The 14,183-nt window shown below is 42.7% G+C and overlaps 1 protein-coding gene across 1 annotated transcript in view; it reads left to right on the top strand.

Moving 5' to 3' along the window:
- CCDC91 (coiled-coil domain containing 91) overlaps positions 1-14,183 on the top strand; it is a 97,456-nt gene that overhangs the window by 62,729 nt on the left and 20,544 nt on the right. The window contains exons 8-10 of the mRNA XM_056862740.1: positions 5,391-5,483; positions 6,409-6,477; positions 8,849-9,025. Coding sequence (XP_056718718.1) covers positions 5,391-5,483; positions 6,409-6,477; positions 8,849-9,025 — 339 coding nt within the window. The remainder of the gene's footprint in view (positions 1-5,390; positions 5,484-6,408; positions 6,478-8,848; positions 9,026-14,183) is intronic.

The raw sequence follows: 14,183 nt of genomic DNA, 5'->3' as shown, positions 1-14,183 counted from the left end.
GACTGCAGCAGCACCATCCTGCCTGTATTCTACAGCACCTAAAACAATAGGCATGCTCCTCTGATCCTGGAGAGAATAGGTATGCATCATGACTAGGATCCATTTTTACTAGCAGCCGTGGTGGATACCCCTCTCCTCCATGAACATGTCCACTCCCCTCTTAAAGCCTTCCAAGTTGGTGGCCATCACCACATCCTGGGGCAGGGAGTTCCACGAACATGGCTACCCATCGTGATCTAACTACAGAAGCAGCGGTACTGCTGACCTACCTTGCTTGTCCTTTTATTACTGAGATGTCAATCAGTTCAGGCATGATGCAGAACCATGGCTTATATTAACCAGGGTTAGTTTAAATCCAGGATTCAGCCTGCAGACTATCGATCCTGGTTTTCTGTCGGCAAATGCTGCTTCTGGCACCTTGGAACTTTCCCCTCCTTCCCCACGGAGACCCCGCTGCTACTCTGAGCCTGTGCCGCCTTACCCAACTAAAGGGAAAGCCTCACGGAAGCACCAAATTTCGGCCACTCTCAGCCTGACTTTTTGTTTGGCAGGCTAGCAGCTGAAACCAGAGCAAGAAAGATTGGTAGTGAATGGCACTTGGTCAGGCCTTTCTTGCTGGGCACCTCAGTAACGGAACCCCACACACACACACTTGTTGCAAAGGTACATTTTGTCAGTAATTCGAGATGAGGCGGGGTCAGAGGCACGAGGAGGGCAGGGAATTTAGGAACACCCAGGCCAGCTAAAGCAAGAGCCAGTGTGGTTAAGAGCGGCAGACTCTAATCTTGAGAGTCATGTTCGATTCCCCACTCCTCCACATGAAGCCTGCTGGGCAACCTTGGGCTAGTCACAGTTCTCTCAGAACTCTCCCAGCCCACACAGAGAACCACCTCTGAACATCTTTTGCCTTGAAAACCCTACGAGGTCACCATAAGTCAGCTGTGACTTGACGGCCTGCACACACAAGCCAGCTACATAAGTGTTTTGTAACCTTTGCACCACAAAGGAGCCATACATGTATCCAACCACCTTCCATCCTACAGTTCCCTACACCTTTGGTCTCTTAGTCTCACATGCCGGTCTCTCAAGATCCACCTGGCTATAATTTGGACCTCCCAACCTCCTATTCAAGGTCATTCAATCCTATCTCAACCAATGGTACAGCAGTTTCTCCAGGGCCTCGTCCAGCTTTACCCTCCGGTGTGCCAGCGTGGTGAAGTGGTTAAGAGCGGTGGTCTGGAGCGGTGGACTCTGACCTGGAGAACTTGGTTTGATTCCCCACTCCTCCACATGAGCGGCAGAGGCTAATCTGGTGAACCAGGTTGGTTTCCCCACTCCTACACATGAAGCCAGCTGAGTGACCTTGGGCGAGTCACAGCTCTCTCAGCCCCACAAACTCACAGAGTGTCTGTAGTGGGGAGGGGAAGGGAAAGTGATCGTAAGCCAGTTTGATTCTTCCATAAGTGGTAGAGAAAGCTGGCATATAAAAAACAACTCTTCTTCTACTGTTCCTGAGTAGAACCTCCAGCTGTCCTCACACAACTGACAAAGAAAGCCTTTTAAGCCCATGGCAACTTGTAACCTTCAAATATTGTCACAAAAGACATCCTTTCCTGTTGCCATATGCTCTGCTGGAAGGGTGTCAGAACCTGCTCCACTTAGGGCAGAGGCACCCTTCCGGCATTTTCACGGTGATAAGGTAATTCTTCATCCCGACCCCACCATTCTTCCAAAGGTGACCACAGAATCCCACATGAAGCCAGCTGGGTGACCTTGGGCTAGTCACACTCTCTCAGCCCCACCTAGCTCACAGGGTGTCTGTTGTGGGGAAGGGAAGGTGGTTGTAAGCCGATTTGATTCTTCCTTAAGAAAGTCAGCATATAAAAGCCAACTCTTCTTCTAAAGTCCTTGACAAAATAAGACCAGGAAAGTTAAGAAAATCTTCTCCTCTACAATCCCTCTCATTCACTGAGGTCCATAGATCTACTAAAAATTCCACATAGCATCAGACTAGTATCCTCATGTATCCTTCATTCCCCCCCACCCCAGATCCTGCAATCGGCTGCCTGCCGATCTCTCTCTGGAATTCGAGCTCTGATGGTTTTTAATAAGCCTTTGAAGACTGTTTCTGTTCGTTCAAGCTTTTGAAGTGTAATTACATCTGCTCTTGATGGCTGCTGGCTTTGTTTTTGATTATAGAGTGCTGTATAATCGTTGACGGTGGTGTTGAATGATTTGACAATGTTAATAGTTTTAAACCGTAATTGTTTTATTGTATCTAACATCTATAATCTGTAAGTCATTTTGAGAATCTCCCATTGAAAAGCCAGTCATAAATTATCCAGAATGTATTAAAATCATTTACTGGGGTCCAAACCATGCCCAGTGAGTGGTAGTGGCAGTAGCTGGCTTGCATAATAACCCTTGCCCATTCAAAGGAAGGTATATGACCCATATGGCCTTACTCTGTGCTCATTATTTCTTTGTTTCTCTATATTTTAGTTATTTGCTTCAGAGAGCCAGCATGGTGTAGTGATTAAGAGCAGTGGTTTGGAGCAGTGGACTCTGATCTGGAGAACTGGGTTCAATTCCCCACTCCTCCACACGAGCGGCAGATGCTAATCTGGTGAACCGGGTTGGTTTCTCCACTCCTACACATGAAGCCAGCTGGGTGACCTTGGGCTGATCACAGTTCTATTAAGAGCTCTCCCAGCCCCACCTATCTCACAGAGTATCTGTTGTGGGAAGGGAAGGGAAGGTGATGATAAGCTGGTTTGATTCTTCCGTAAGTGGTAGAGAAATTCGGCATATAAAAACCAATTGTTCTTCTTCTTCATCTTCTTCTTATACCCTACCTTTCTCCTCAGTGGGGACCCAGTGAGGTTAACATCATTCTCTTCTCTTCCATTTTATCCTCACTACAACCCTGTAAGGTAGGTTTGGCAGAGACTGTGTGACCAGGCCCACCGTCATCCAGCAAGCTTCCACGTCAGATGGGAGATTTGAATCAGGGTCTCTCAGATCCTAATCCAGTGCTGTAACCACTACAACCATGCTGGCTATCGCTATAACACACTGGCTGTATTTTGCGTTCTTGCGTGTGGCCGGCCTGTGTAAGCATTTCCAGCCATTTCTTTGAACGAAGGACTCTGTCTGGATTCAGTTTACTGTCGTGTGAAAGTTAACTAAAGAACACGGTGAAATGAGATTAAAAATGGAACAATTTTACATTGTAATGCTTTGATCATACTCATTGAAATAAGAGAAATATACTAGAGGAGCAACCATGTTAGAGGAGCCCCCGTGGTGCAGAGTGGTAAGCTGCAGTACTGCAGTCCAAGTTCTCACGACCTGAGTTCGATCCCAACAGAAGTCGGTTTCAGGGAGCCGGCTCAAGGTTGGCTCAGCCTTCCAAAATGAGTACCCAGCTTGCTGGGGGTAAAGGGAAGATGACTGGGGAAGGCACTGGCAAACCACCCCGTCAACATAGTCTGCCTAGTAAGTCATGATGTGACATCACCCCATGGGTCTGTAATGACTCGATGCTTGCACAGGGGGCTACCTTTACCTTTTAACCGTGTTAGAGAGCAGGAAGCTGGAAAAAGAGAATCTGACGTTTGAAATATTAACAAATGCATTGTTGCATACATTTTCATGATCCAGAGCCTCCTTCGTCCGATGCATAAAGAAGAAGAGTTGGTTTTTAGATGCTGACTTTCTCACCACTCCAAACCACCGCTCTTAACCACTACATGCCTCTGGCTCCCAGTTTAAAGTGTGGCATTCAGCTGGCAGAAGCATAAACACACAAAAAGAGGCACAAACAGGAAAACTCAGAGGCTAATATTTGAGAAGAGAGAAGACCTAGGTTCACAAGACCAGTGTGTTAGAGTACATCTCTGCAGTATAATGTAAGGCACATGTGCTGGGATAATTTGCCAATCAAATGTACTCTTTGTGCCTCTGACCAAGTAGACTGGTTCACAAAAGCTTATACACCTAAATTTGTGAGTCTTTAACAGAAATACAGTATCTGGTTTGCATTTTAGTACTGTAATGGCATTTTTCGAGTTCAAGTCAGTGTGGAAAACAGTTTTAAGGAATACTTTTCCAAATCTTTTTTCCAAAGTTAGGTTGCGTCTCTCTCCCCCGCCCATGCATATACATATTCTTCAGTAACCGTCTGAAATTATTTTAGCAAATGTTTCCTGTCTCTACATACCAAACCATTTCCCAAAATGTTTTACATAAAACCTTCCTTTAATTTCTCCCTACAGATTTGGAGATTTTTTTTTATTTATTTTTTAAATGTGGTTCAGAGAGGGGGATCCTCCTTTAGAGATCAACCCTGAGAAAACTACTTGGGAGGCGGGTCTGGCAAAACCATTTTACGGAATGGTTTTGATGTCGCTTCTTCAGTCCTAGCTCCGCATTTGAGAACAAATTCTGCTCTTATACTGTAAATCTGTACAGTTAACTTTTCAGAGTTTGATCTGAGCAGCAGAACCTGTTTGCTATTCCTGGATTCCTTTTTGCACCAAAAGACACAGTAATTGTCATGACCGGCAGTAGGCAAACTCAACACCCATGCCGAACAGCGGTATCATTTTACTCAGTGCACTGAATCAAGCCCCTGAGGGGCTGGCAAATGGCTGGTGTTACCTGGCAAGTACAGGTAACTTGTCTCCATGGCCTCTCATCTCCAGGGAGAATTCAGTTGCCTTCAGTTATTGCAGGAATGTGGCAGCCAGGGAACTGATTATTGTCTTCCAGTTCCTTCGTATGCAGTTAAACCTCTGTCCTTCTGTATCATAACTGTGAATATCAACACATGGTGAACAGTGGGGGAAAGCTATCTTTTAGGAAGTACCTAGCCCTGACCTGGATGGCCCAGGCTAGCCTGATCTCGTCAGATCTCAGAAGCTAAGCAGGGTCAGCCCTGGTTAGTATTTGGATGGGAGACCACCAAGGAAGTCCAGGGTTGCTGTGCAGAGGAAGGCACTGGCAAACCACCTCCATTAGTCTCTTGCCATGAAAACCCCCAAAAAGGGGTCGCCGTAAGTCGGCTGTGACTTGACAGCACTTTACACACACACACACACACACACACACACAGACACTAATATTACCAGAGAATTTTCAGAATTTGCACGACCAGTTACCTTGGTAGAGTTTGTGGGGGGTGGTTTACAGGGAAAAAATGGTAATTGATTAGTATAAGTCATGTAACATGCAGCTACCTGTCACTACTGTTCTCACTGAAGAGAGAACCAGATTCATGCTTTTCTTCAGTCGTAGGAACAAGAATAAAACTAGTTTTTGACAAGCTCTCGTTTGCTATAATGCCCTTGTGTAGTCAGTCATATCCATGTGGTTGTCTTCTTTCCCAGCATCAAAGGCTGCTTGATATTCTGAATAAGGAGCGTGAAGTGTTAAAGGGAAAAATAGAAGAATCTTTGATGCAGCAATCGCAGGAATATAAGGTACTTTGTATGATGCCTGGGGTGCTTAGATTATTGGTGGCATGAGGCAGGGGTGTCAAACTCATTTGTTGCAAGAGCCGTCGGGCCAGGCCATGTGTACCATAAAATTTAATGCCAGGTACCAGAGATACAAACTTTACAGAAGACACAGGCAAAGCCAGTTAATAATTTTTTTTTTTTACTTAAAATACAAACATGCTTAAAACAATAACACTCTTACAGTATTTTCTTTTATTTAGCAGTCTTTGATCATTAACACCTTGGGAATGGGGAGTGGGGCTGGCCCAGCTGGTGAGCCCACAAGCAGACTCGCCAGCCCAAATCTTGAGCGGGGCGTGTGTGGCTGCCTCGCGAGCCAGCTAAGAGCTCTCAAGGGCCGGATCTGGCCCGCGGGCCTTATGTTTGACACCCCTGCCATAAGGAGAAGAGTTTCTCCAGCTGCTTAGAAGAAAGAACTTAATTTTACAGCTTATAACAGTGAATGAGATGTTAATTTGTAAAGGAGAGGAAAATGCTATGCCTGAGATGTTAGCCTAGGGCCATGGTGGAAGTGGAAAAACAATCATAATAATATAATCACCCAAGGTAGAGCAAAATGTGGAGTTTTTTGGTGTACGTGGTATTCTTTCTATCTTACACTGAGAGAGGCAACCAAGAAACACCAATGTTAGAGAGACTAAGCTTGATCCTGCATGATCTTTGCCCTTACTGATTACAGTAGCACACTGTACAAAAATATTTTATTTTTTTCTCTGCTGGCTAGTTAAGGTTTCCAAGAAGGATTTACCTCAATTAATTATGCCCTGTCTTAACTTTCATAGTATGTGTAAAAAAATAAAATTAAAATCACAGCAAGGATCCAAGAATCTTAAACTCACTGAGAGTTTGGGAGTATATTTTCTCTTTTATATATTTTATTTTGCAGGAAATTCTGGAAACATGTATGGCAGATGAAAGGCAAAACAATAAGGAGGCTCTGGCCACAGCTGCAAAGGTACCTCTGGCACTGAAAGAGTTGCTGAAATCCAATTTAAAGCTGTTTGTGATGGCTGTGTTGAATATTGTTGCTTTTGATTTTTAGCATAGGAGTCAGGTGATTTGAAAGATGAGCCATTCGTAAGTACACCTGGGAAAGAACTGAAATATAGAACTGCTCATATAAACCTTATTTCTTCCCATTTTGCCAGAAGCTAAAAGTTTCCTCTGTGCTTCATTCTTGGTGAAGTTATTGTCTAGATCAGTCGTAAATCTGGGAGATTTCCAGGCCCCACCTGGAGGCTGGGCACCCTATTTGTGCGTGGGAGGCATAGTTGCTCAATAAGGATAATGCTTCATGGTCTGCTAGTGTTGCCAACCTCCAGGTACTAGCTGGAGATCTCCTGCTATTACAACTGATCTCCATCCAATAGAGATCAGTTCACCTGGAGAAAATGGCCGCTTTGGCAATTAGACTCTATGGCATCGAAGTCCCTCCCCAAACCCCGCCCTCCTTAGGCTCCGCCCTAAAAACCTCCTGCCAGTAGTGAAGAGGGACCTGGCAATCCTATGGTCTGCTGAAGCGGTTTTTAGCTAGTGTTGCCAGCTCTGGGTAAGGAAATATCTGGAGATTTTTGGGGGGTAGAACCTGAGTAAGGAGGGGTTTGGGGAGGGACTTCAATGGGGTATAGTGCCATTAGAGTCCACCTTCCATAGCAGCCATTTTCTCTAGGTGATCTCTTTGGTTTTCTGATAATACCACTATAGATCAGTGGTAATCCCAGGAGAATCCCAGCCACCATCTTGGGGCTGGCAACCATATTTTTAGCCCGTGAAAAACCATGCCATAATCTCATAGAAGTAATCAAAGATTAACACCTCTGTACTAGTACCTAAGGTTAGAAAATAAGTACAGAACAAATCACTATAGCCAAATACTCAAAAAGTGTAATAAGCATAAGCAAACATCACATAATATACAGTAACTATCAATCCAAGGTAAGTGTCTACAAGAGAGTAACAATCAATCCAAAGGTGAGTGTCTACAAAAGAGTAACAGTCACAGTCAATCCAGTTTGGAAGTCTTCAAAAGAAGAGAAGGTAAACATGGATACGATAGTTTCAAGTCTTCCTCAGTCCTGTTTAGTTTGAGTCTTAACAAGTACACTTGTTTCAATTCAAGCTTTCAAAGCAAGTGGTAATAATCTCCCATAGGGATGAAAAAAAGAAGCATACCATGTAGAATTAATATTTCATATCTTATAATTTCCAAACAAGGATATTCATTCTCCAGTACATGGTTGCACAGACAAGTTCAATAATTTACAACGTTCCCAGATAGGATACAATGAGTAGCTGCTCATATATATACCAGGGATACGATAAGAACTGCAAAGTAAATGCCGGATTGAACAAGAAAACAGCAGTTAAAAGTTTATGTTTTTCATTTATCCTTCCAGTAATTTTAGCTGGCATTGACAGCTGACATCGTGGCACAAAAGCCAGAAGGCTTGGGTGGCAAGTAATTTAACTCCGGCTAAACAAGCACGTTATTGGAAAATAACACTGACAAAACAACTCGGTTTTCAGAAACAGCCGAAAATAAAACGAATGGCCTCTTCTCACAAACTTTTTTTTTACTTGACAACACAAAGTTTAATCGCCTCTGTCGGCCCATTTGTATGACAGGTTGGCTCAGGCAGAAGCCGCTCAGGACAGGCTGCAGCCATTCAGAGGAGAGGCCTGTTTTTTACAAGCAAGTCTCCGTCGTGGAAAATTAATAGCTGTTGCAAACTGCAAGGAATAGTTATCCTTTTAATAGCATCAATAATGTCTTGGATCTACTTGGTACTGTTCAGCGACTGTACTTCCGCCCTCTTTATTTATTTGTGTCCCTTCCAATTAAGAAAATAGCGATGTAGGGTTGCCAGCTCCGAGTTGGGAAATACCTGGAGATTTTTGGGGGCAGAGCTTGCGGAGGGCGGGTTTGGGGAGGGGAGGGACTTCAATGCCATAGAGTCCAGCTGCCAAAGCGGCCATTTTCTCCAGGTGAACTGATCTCTATCAGCTGGAGATCAGTTGTAATAGCAGGAGATCTCCAGCCTAGTACCTGGAGGATGGCAACCCTATAGTGATGGCTAGTAGTTTCAAGTCTACCTGAAGCCTTCCGAGACGTTGGCCTTTTCAGTCAGTATCAATTTTAAAATGGTGAAGTGGATAAATTGTATCCAGAGGGTGTTAGTAAATTGTATCCAGAAGTAGTAAGTAAAGCTGCAATTCTGTTCACAGAGCCGGCCTTATGTCCAAGTAAGTAAGCATACATTTGGGCTGTAAATGGTTTTAACTGCTGTTACCTGTTTTTAATTTTGCTGCTCCTATTTGTTACAAAGATTGAAAAAGAAAACGTGCAAGCTGCCGTTCTGATAGCGGTGAAAGAAGAAAGGGAAAATATGGAAAAGCTTCATGCAGAAGAAAAGGAGCGGTGGCAACTGGAGCGAAGCAAAGATCGCGAAAAGATTGCTCAAGCAGTGGAGGATGCAATGCAAGAGCACAGGCAAAACAGTCAGGTTAGCACATTTGACCTTCTGGTTGGTTGACCCCACACATTGACTGCCTCAGCTGTGTCAGGATGCTAGTTAAGTGGCAAAGTTGCCCGTGTGCCCATTTTCTGGGAGGGTTTCTGAAATGCAGCATACTACTACACATGTGCCATGATCGAGAGAGTCAGGTGGATCATATGCTCCCTTGGGAGTTCCTTAATCCCTTTAGTGGAGGAAGCCCAACTAATACACAAATCAGAAACACGACACATTAGCAGCCCCTCTTTTTAAAACGAATGCTTAAGCTGTTTCAGATGGGAAAATTCCATGTGTGCACTGGAGATCTCGCACTTGGAAAATATTGCCCATTTAGGGCATTGGCTTTTCTTCTTCTTCTCTGTCACATCTCTATCCCATTAGAAGCAGTGGGACCATAGCTTCATAGTACCATCCCATTATCTACAGTCTGAAGTGGCAGAGTCCAGTCATAGGATTACTACCTCAGTGAGATAGATTACAATGGGTAGCCATGTTTGTCTGTAGCTGTAGAAAAGAGCAAGAGTCCAGCAGCACCTTAAAAGCTAACAAAATTTCTGGCAGGGTATGAGCTTTCGTGAGTCTCAGCATACTTCTTCACATTCAATGAGATTCAATGAGAATTAGATCTAAGAATGGCTAGGTAGTCAGTTGCTCTGGAAATGGTATGAGAAGTGAGTTGGCTGATCACTGGCTTCTCTGGATATCTAAGACATGTACGTTAGAAGACAGAAGTATGAATGGCTTAAGATTAAGTAAGTAAGTAAATATTTTATTTGTAGATAACCAAAGGCCATTACAAGGTACATTAAACTATAAAATTATACAATAAAGATAAAATACAAAATGCCATATAAATTCTGATAAAATACAATATAACTAAAATATATCCTAACTGGCCATCAGTTTTGGCGAGTTACATTCTTTGGCATCAGTTTGGCTCTTTCTAGCTGCTAGAACAAAAAGTGACAGCCTGTTAGTGATGAATGACAATATCTGACAATAAAAATTCTAATTTATTGGAATCAGGAAACGAGTTTAACCCAGTTAATATGGTGCAAAGGAATTTTCCCCTAGGTATTGCATAAGACAAGCTAAAATATAATGGGATAAATCCTCTACAGAAGAACCACAAATGCAAATACATTATGCTAGTGGTACTTTATTATATCATCCAATATTGCAGTTTGCATTGTTTGAAAGTGCAGGGATGTGAAAGCCATTCTGAGCTTTTGCACTGAGATGTCAACTAGATATTTGGTTTTGAGATGGTCTTTTTTTATTAATTTAAACCATGGAGAAGACTTAGGTTGGAGCACACTCACAGGGAAGGAAAGCCAAATCAAAACCATAGAATTTCAAAGTGAAGTGAGCTCACAATTGGGGTGCTAGGCTGTTAATACAGTACAGCAACCCCAAGGTACATCTATCAGCTGTCGTGCATAATGAAATTTCCTGTTTCGGTGGCTTGAGGTGTCTGTGCTTCTGTTTGCCAAGTAACTTAATAAATTGGAAATATTGTTCTGTGGGGAGACATAAATATGACAGAGATAAATGATATTGTATTGCCAGGGGAATATTGAACTTTTCTAAAAGCAGTATCTGCAGCAGATGTATAGTATAAGTAAATCCAAAAAGACTGTTTGTTTCCTTGAGCAAGGTATGCTGGGATTTCCATTTCAGACATATGTTATCCAGGTGGGAAAGCGCAAATTATAAAGGAGAACTATTTTATTCAAAGGAAAGCCTTTGCATAGCTGCCTCTTTTTTGGGGGAATGTAATATGAGTGAAAGAAGCATGACTTCCTAACGAAAGTAGAGTTCTGATTACAGCAAAATGCTTGTGTTTCCTCAGTGGCTTTATGATCTTTGTACCACATGCTGAAATGTCATTGGTATGGAAGCTGCATGCTGCGCGGGCCGGATGGTGTGCTGGCAGCGTTCCACTGTTTTTGTTCTATCTTTAGCATCTTGTTTATATTTGACATAGCTCTTTTAATGCACAGGCCAAGTCATATATATAGTAAATGTCAGAATAAATCCTTTGAGGATTCTTCCTTTAACTTGATTCTTTTTAACTGGGACCATTTGTGGAGGCCATCATCTGAAAAGGATAAAATCAGCAATAAACAACAGAGACCACTTTTTATTGGTTTATGCTTAAAAAATCATTATCCCGCCTATTTAATATAAAATCTAGATTTTCTTAATCCTGGAAGCAGGTTTCAAAGAATGGAAAATATGTGAGTTTGCAGCCTAGGTGAACATAAGAAAAGCCATGCTGGATCAGACCAAGGCCCATCAAGTCCAGCAGTCTGTTCACACAGTGGCCAACCAGGTGCCTCTAGGAAGCCCACAAACAAGACGACTGCAGCAGAATAATCCTGCCTATGTTCTATGGCACCTAATATAATAAGCATACTCCTCTGATCCTGGAGAGAATAAGTATGCATCATGACTAGTATCCATTTTTACTAGTAGCTACGAATAGCCCTCTCTTCCATGAACATGTTCACTCCCTTCTTAAAGCCTTCCAGGTTGGCAGCCATCACTACATCCTGGGGCAGGGACTTCCACAATTTAACTGTGCATTGTGTGACGAGCCCGTTTACTCAAAAGTAAGCTCCACTGAGTTCAGTAAATTCCCTGAAGAGTCAGTTGAGCTTTTAGCAAAGAAGCTCCTATTAGGAGAAGATCCTCAGCTTATGCTCCAAACTGCTAAGTTCTGCGATGTTGCTATTAAAATACGCAAAACTTTATTAGAGAATGATTGTTAGAATATATTACAATTTTATCAATTTTATGATAATTTTAACCAGGGGTGGTTTTTATTGATCTTACACCTTTATATGTACAGGCAGTCTGTCATTCTGCGGTGCAAAACTATTGAGTCTGGAAATTTTGATGTGTTGGCATGTGATTGGTCAGTCGACTGTATTAATAAATTTGAATTTGAGTTCAGTGGGACTTTGAGATAAGTGGATAAGACTTTTGTGAGTAATTGTGCTTCATAGTTCTTGAATACAAAATCTCTGACCAAAGTGAGCACAAATGAATATTCCAGAGGCCAAGGCCACTGCTCCCTTATAAATGGTTGTTTCATATAACTAACATTGTGGGGCGGGGCTGTGGCTCAGTGGTAGAGCATCTGCTTGGCATATAGAAGGTCCCAATCTCTGACATCTCCAGTAAAAAAAAAAAACTAATAGTAGGTAGGGCTGCCAACCTCCAAGTAGTGGCTGGAGACCTCCTGCTATTACAGCTGATCTTATGGTGACAGAGATCAGTTCCCCTGGAGAAAATGGCCGCTTTGGAAGGTGGACCCTATGGCATTATACCTTATTAAAGTCCCTCCCCTCCCCCAAACCCAGCCCTCAGGCTCCACCCCCAAAATCTCCAGGTATTTCCTAACCTGAAGCTGATAACCCTAATAGTAGGTAGGGTTGCCAACCTCCTGGCGGTAGCTGGAGATCTCCCGCTATTAAAACTGATCTCCAGCCAATCAGAGATTAGTTCACCTGGAGAAAATTGATGTTTTGGTGATTGGACTCTATGGCATTGAAGTCCCTCCCTTCTCCAAACTCCACCCTCAAGCTCCACCCCCAAAATCTTCAGGTATTTCCCAACCTGGAGCTGGCAAACCTAGTAGTAGGTTATGTGAAATACCTCTAGCTAAGACAGCTGCTGCCAATACTGACTTTGATGGACTGATGGTCTGATTCAATGTATGGCAGCTTCATGTGCTCATGTGTTTGTATGTAGCCTTCCTCTATTTGATACATGCCAGATTTCCATGTGTTAGATCAGATTGGGCTTATTCTCGAACTGTACACTTTTGAGATTAACTTCAGAGCTAATTTGCCATTTAATGTCTTGACATTTCTATTTTTAGATTTAAAAAAACAGCTTTCATCTATATTTCATTCTTAGTTTCTGGTTCTTTGCCATTTTGGCTTTTTCTGTATGCCATCTGTGTCTCCATGTTTTAGCCCTGTATTAGAATCAGGGGCAGCTATGTACATGAGCTTGTTGTAGATCTCTAGTTGACTACAATAATATCAGTGTAGTAGTTAGTAGCTTGAAATTAAAAGGGGGACACATTTCAGTCTGTTGTTTCATTTCGTAACTTTTCTGCAGATTGGCTGTGCCTGCTGTTTTGCGCCATCTGTGTTTTACTGATCAGAGAGAATTTCTGAAATTTCAGAAGTGGCACATGCTTAATTTACTTTTTATGCAGACTTTACACCTCTTTTCAGACTAGCCATATGCAAAAGCAATCGTGTTCACTGAAACAGTGCATAGTTTTTGAACGCACATTCTTGTTTTGTTTTGTTTTTGTGCCTTCAAGTCACAGCTGAGTTATGGCAACCCCTTAGGGCTTTCAAGACAAGAGACATTCAGAGGTGGTTTTCCATTGTCTGCCTTCGTCAGGACCCCTGTATTCCTTGGAGGTCTCCCATCCAAATACTAACCAGGGCCGACCCTGCTCAGCTTCTGAGATCTGTACAACTCAAATTTTAGTCTATTAAGGTTATAGTAATCTATATAATTATGAATATTGGAAATCTAGGCATTGAGGGGATGTGTTTGGTTTTTACAGCTCAAACTTTCAGCAGTATTAAGGTTCTGCAAACCATCTCTGTTGGTCTCTTGCCTGGAAAACTCTATGGGCTTGTGACTTGACAGCACTTTAAACACACACAATGTAAGTCAGCATGGATACTGGAAATCTGAATGTTCAGGGGATGGACTCTATTTTAAATAAGATATATATATATTATATATATATATGTGTGTGTGTGTGTGTGTGTGTGTGTATATATATATATATATGTGTGTGTGTGTGTGTGTGTGTGTGTGTGTATCTTTTAAATCCATTCAGCCTTGGCACTCACAGGGTGGCCAGTCACTGTGAGTGTAACCCACCTCAGAGGGCTGTTGTGGGGATAAAATGGGGACCCCATGTCTGCCACTCTGAGCTCCTTGGAAGAGTGGGTGGGAAAAATATACTAGAGCTATAATATACTATATGTGGCAGGCCGGAAAACAGTTGGAAGATTTCTGTAGCCTGTTGATCTCTAAAAGTCACTCTGGGAAAAGAAAGTGTGCTTTTTTTACTGGCACTGAGTGGGAAAGAAATACCTGCCAT

Source organism: Euleptes europaea, chromosome 17 (assembly GCF_029931775.1).
Source record: "Euleptes europaea isolate rEulEur1 chromosome 17, rEulEur1.hap1, whole genome shotgun sequence".
In the NCBI taxonomy this organism is placed as follows: Eukaryota; Metazoa; Chordata; class Lepidosauria; order Squamata; family Sphaerodactylidae; genus Euleptes; species Euleptes europaea.
This window is presented reverse-complemented; position numbering and strand designations above follow the sequence as displayed.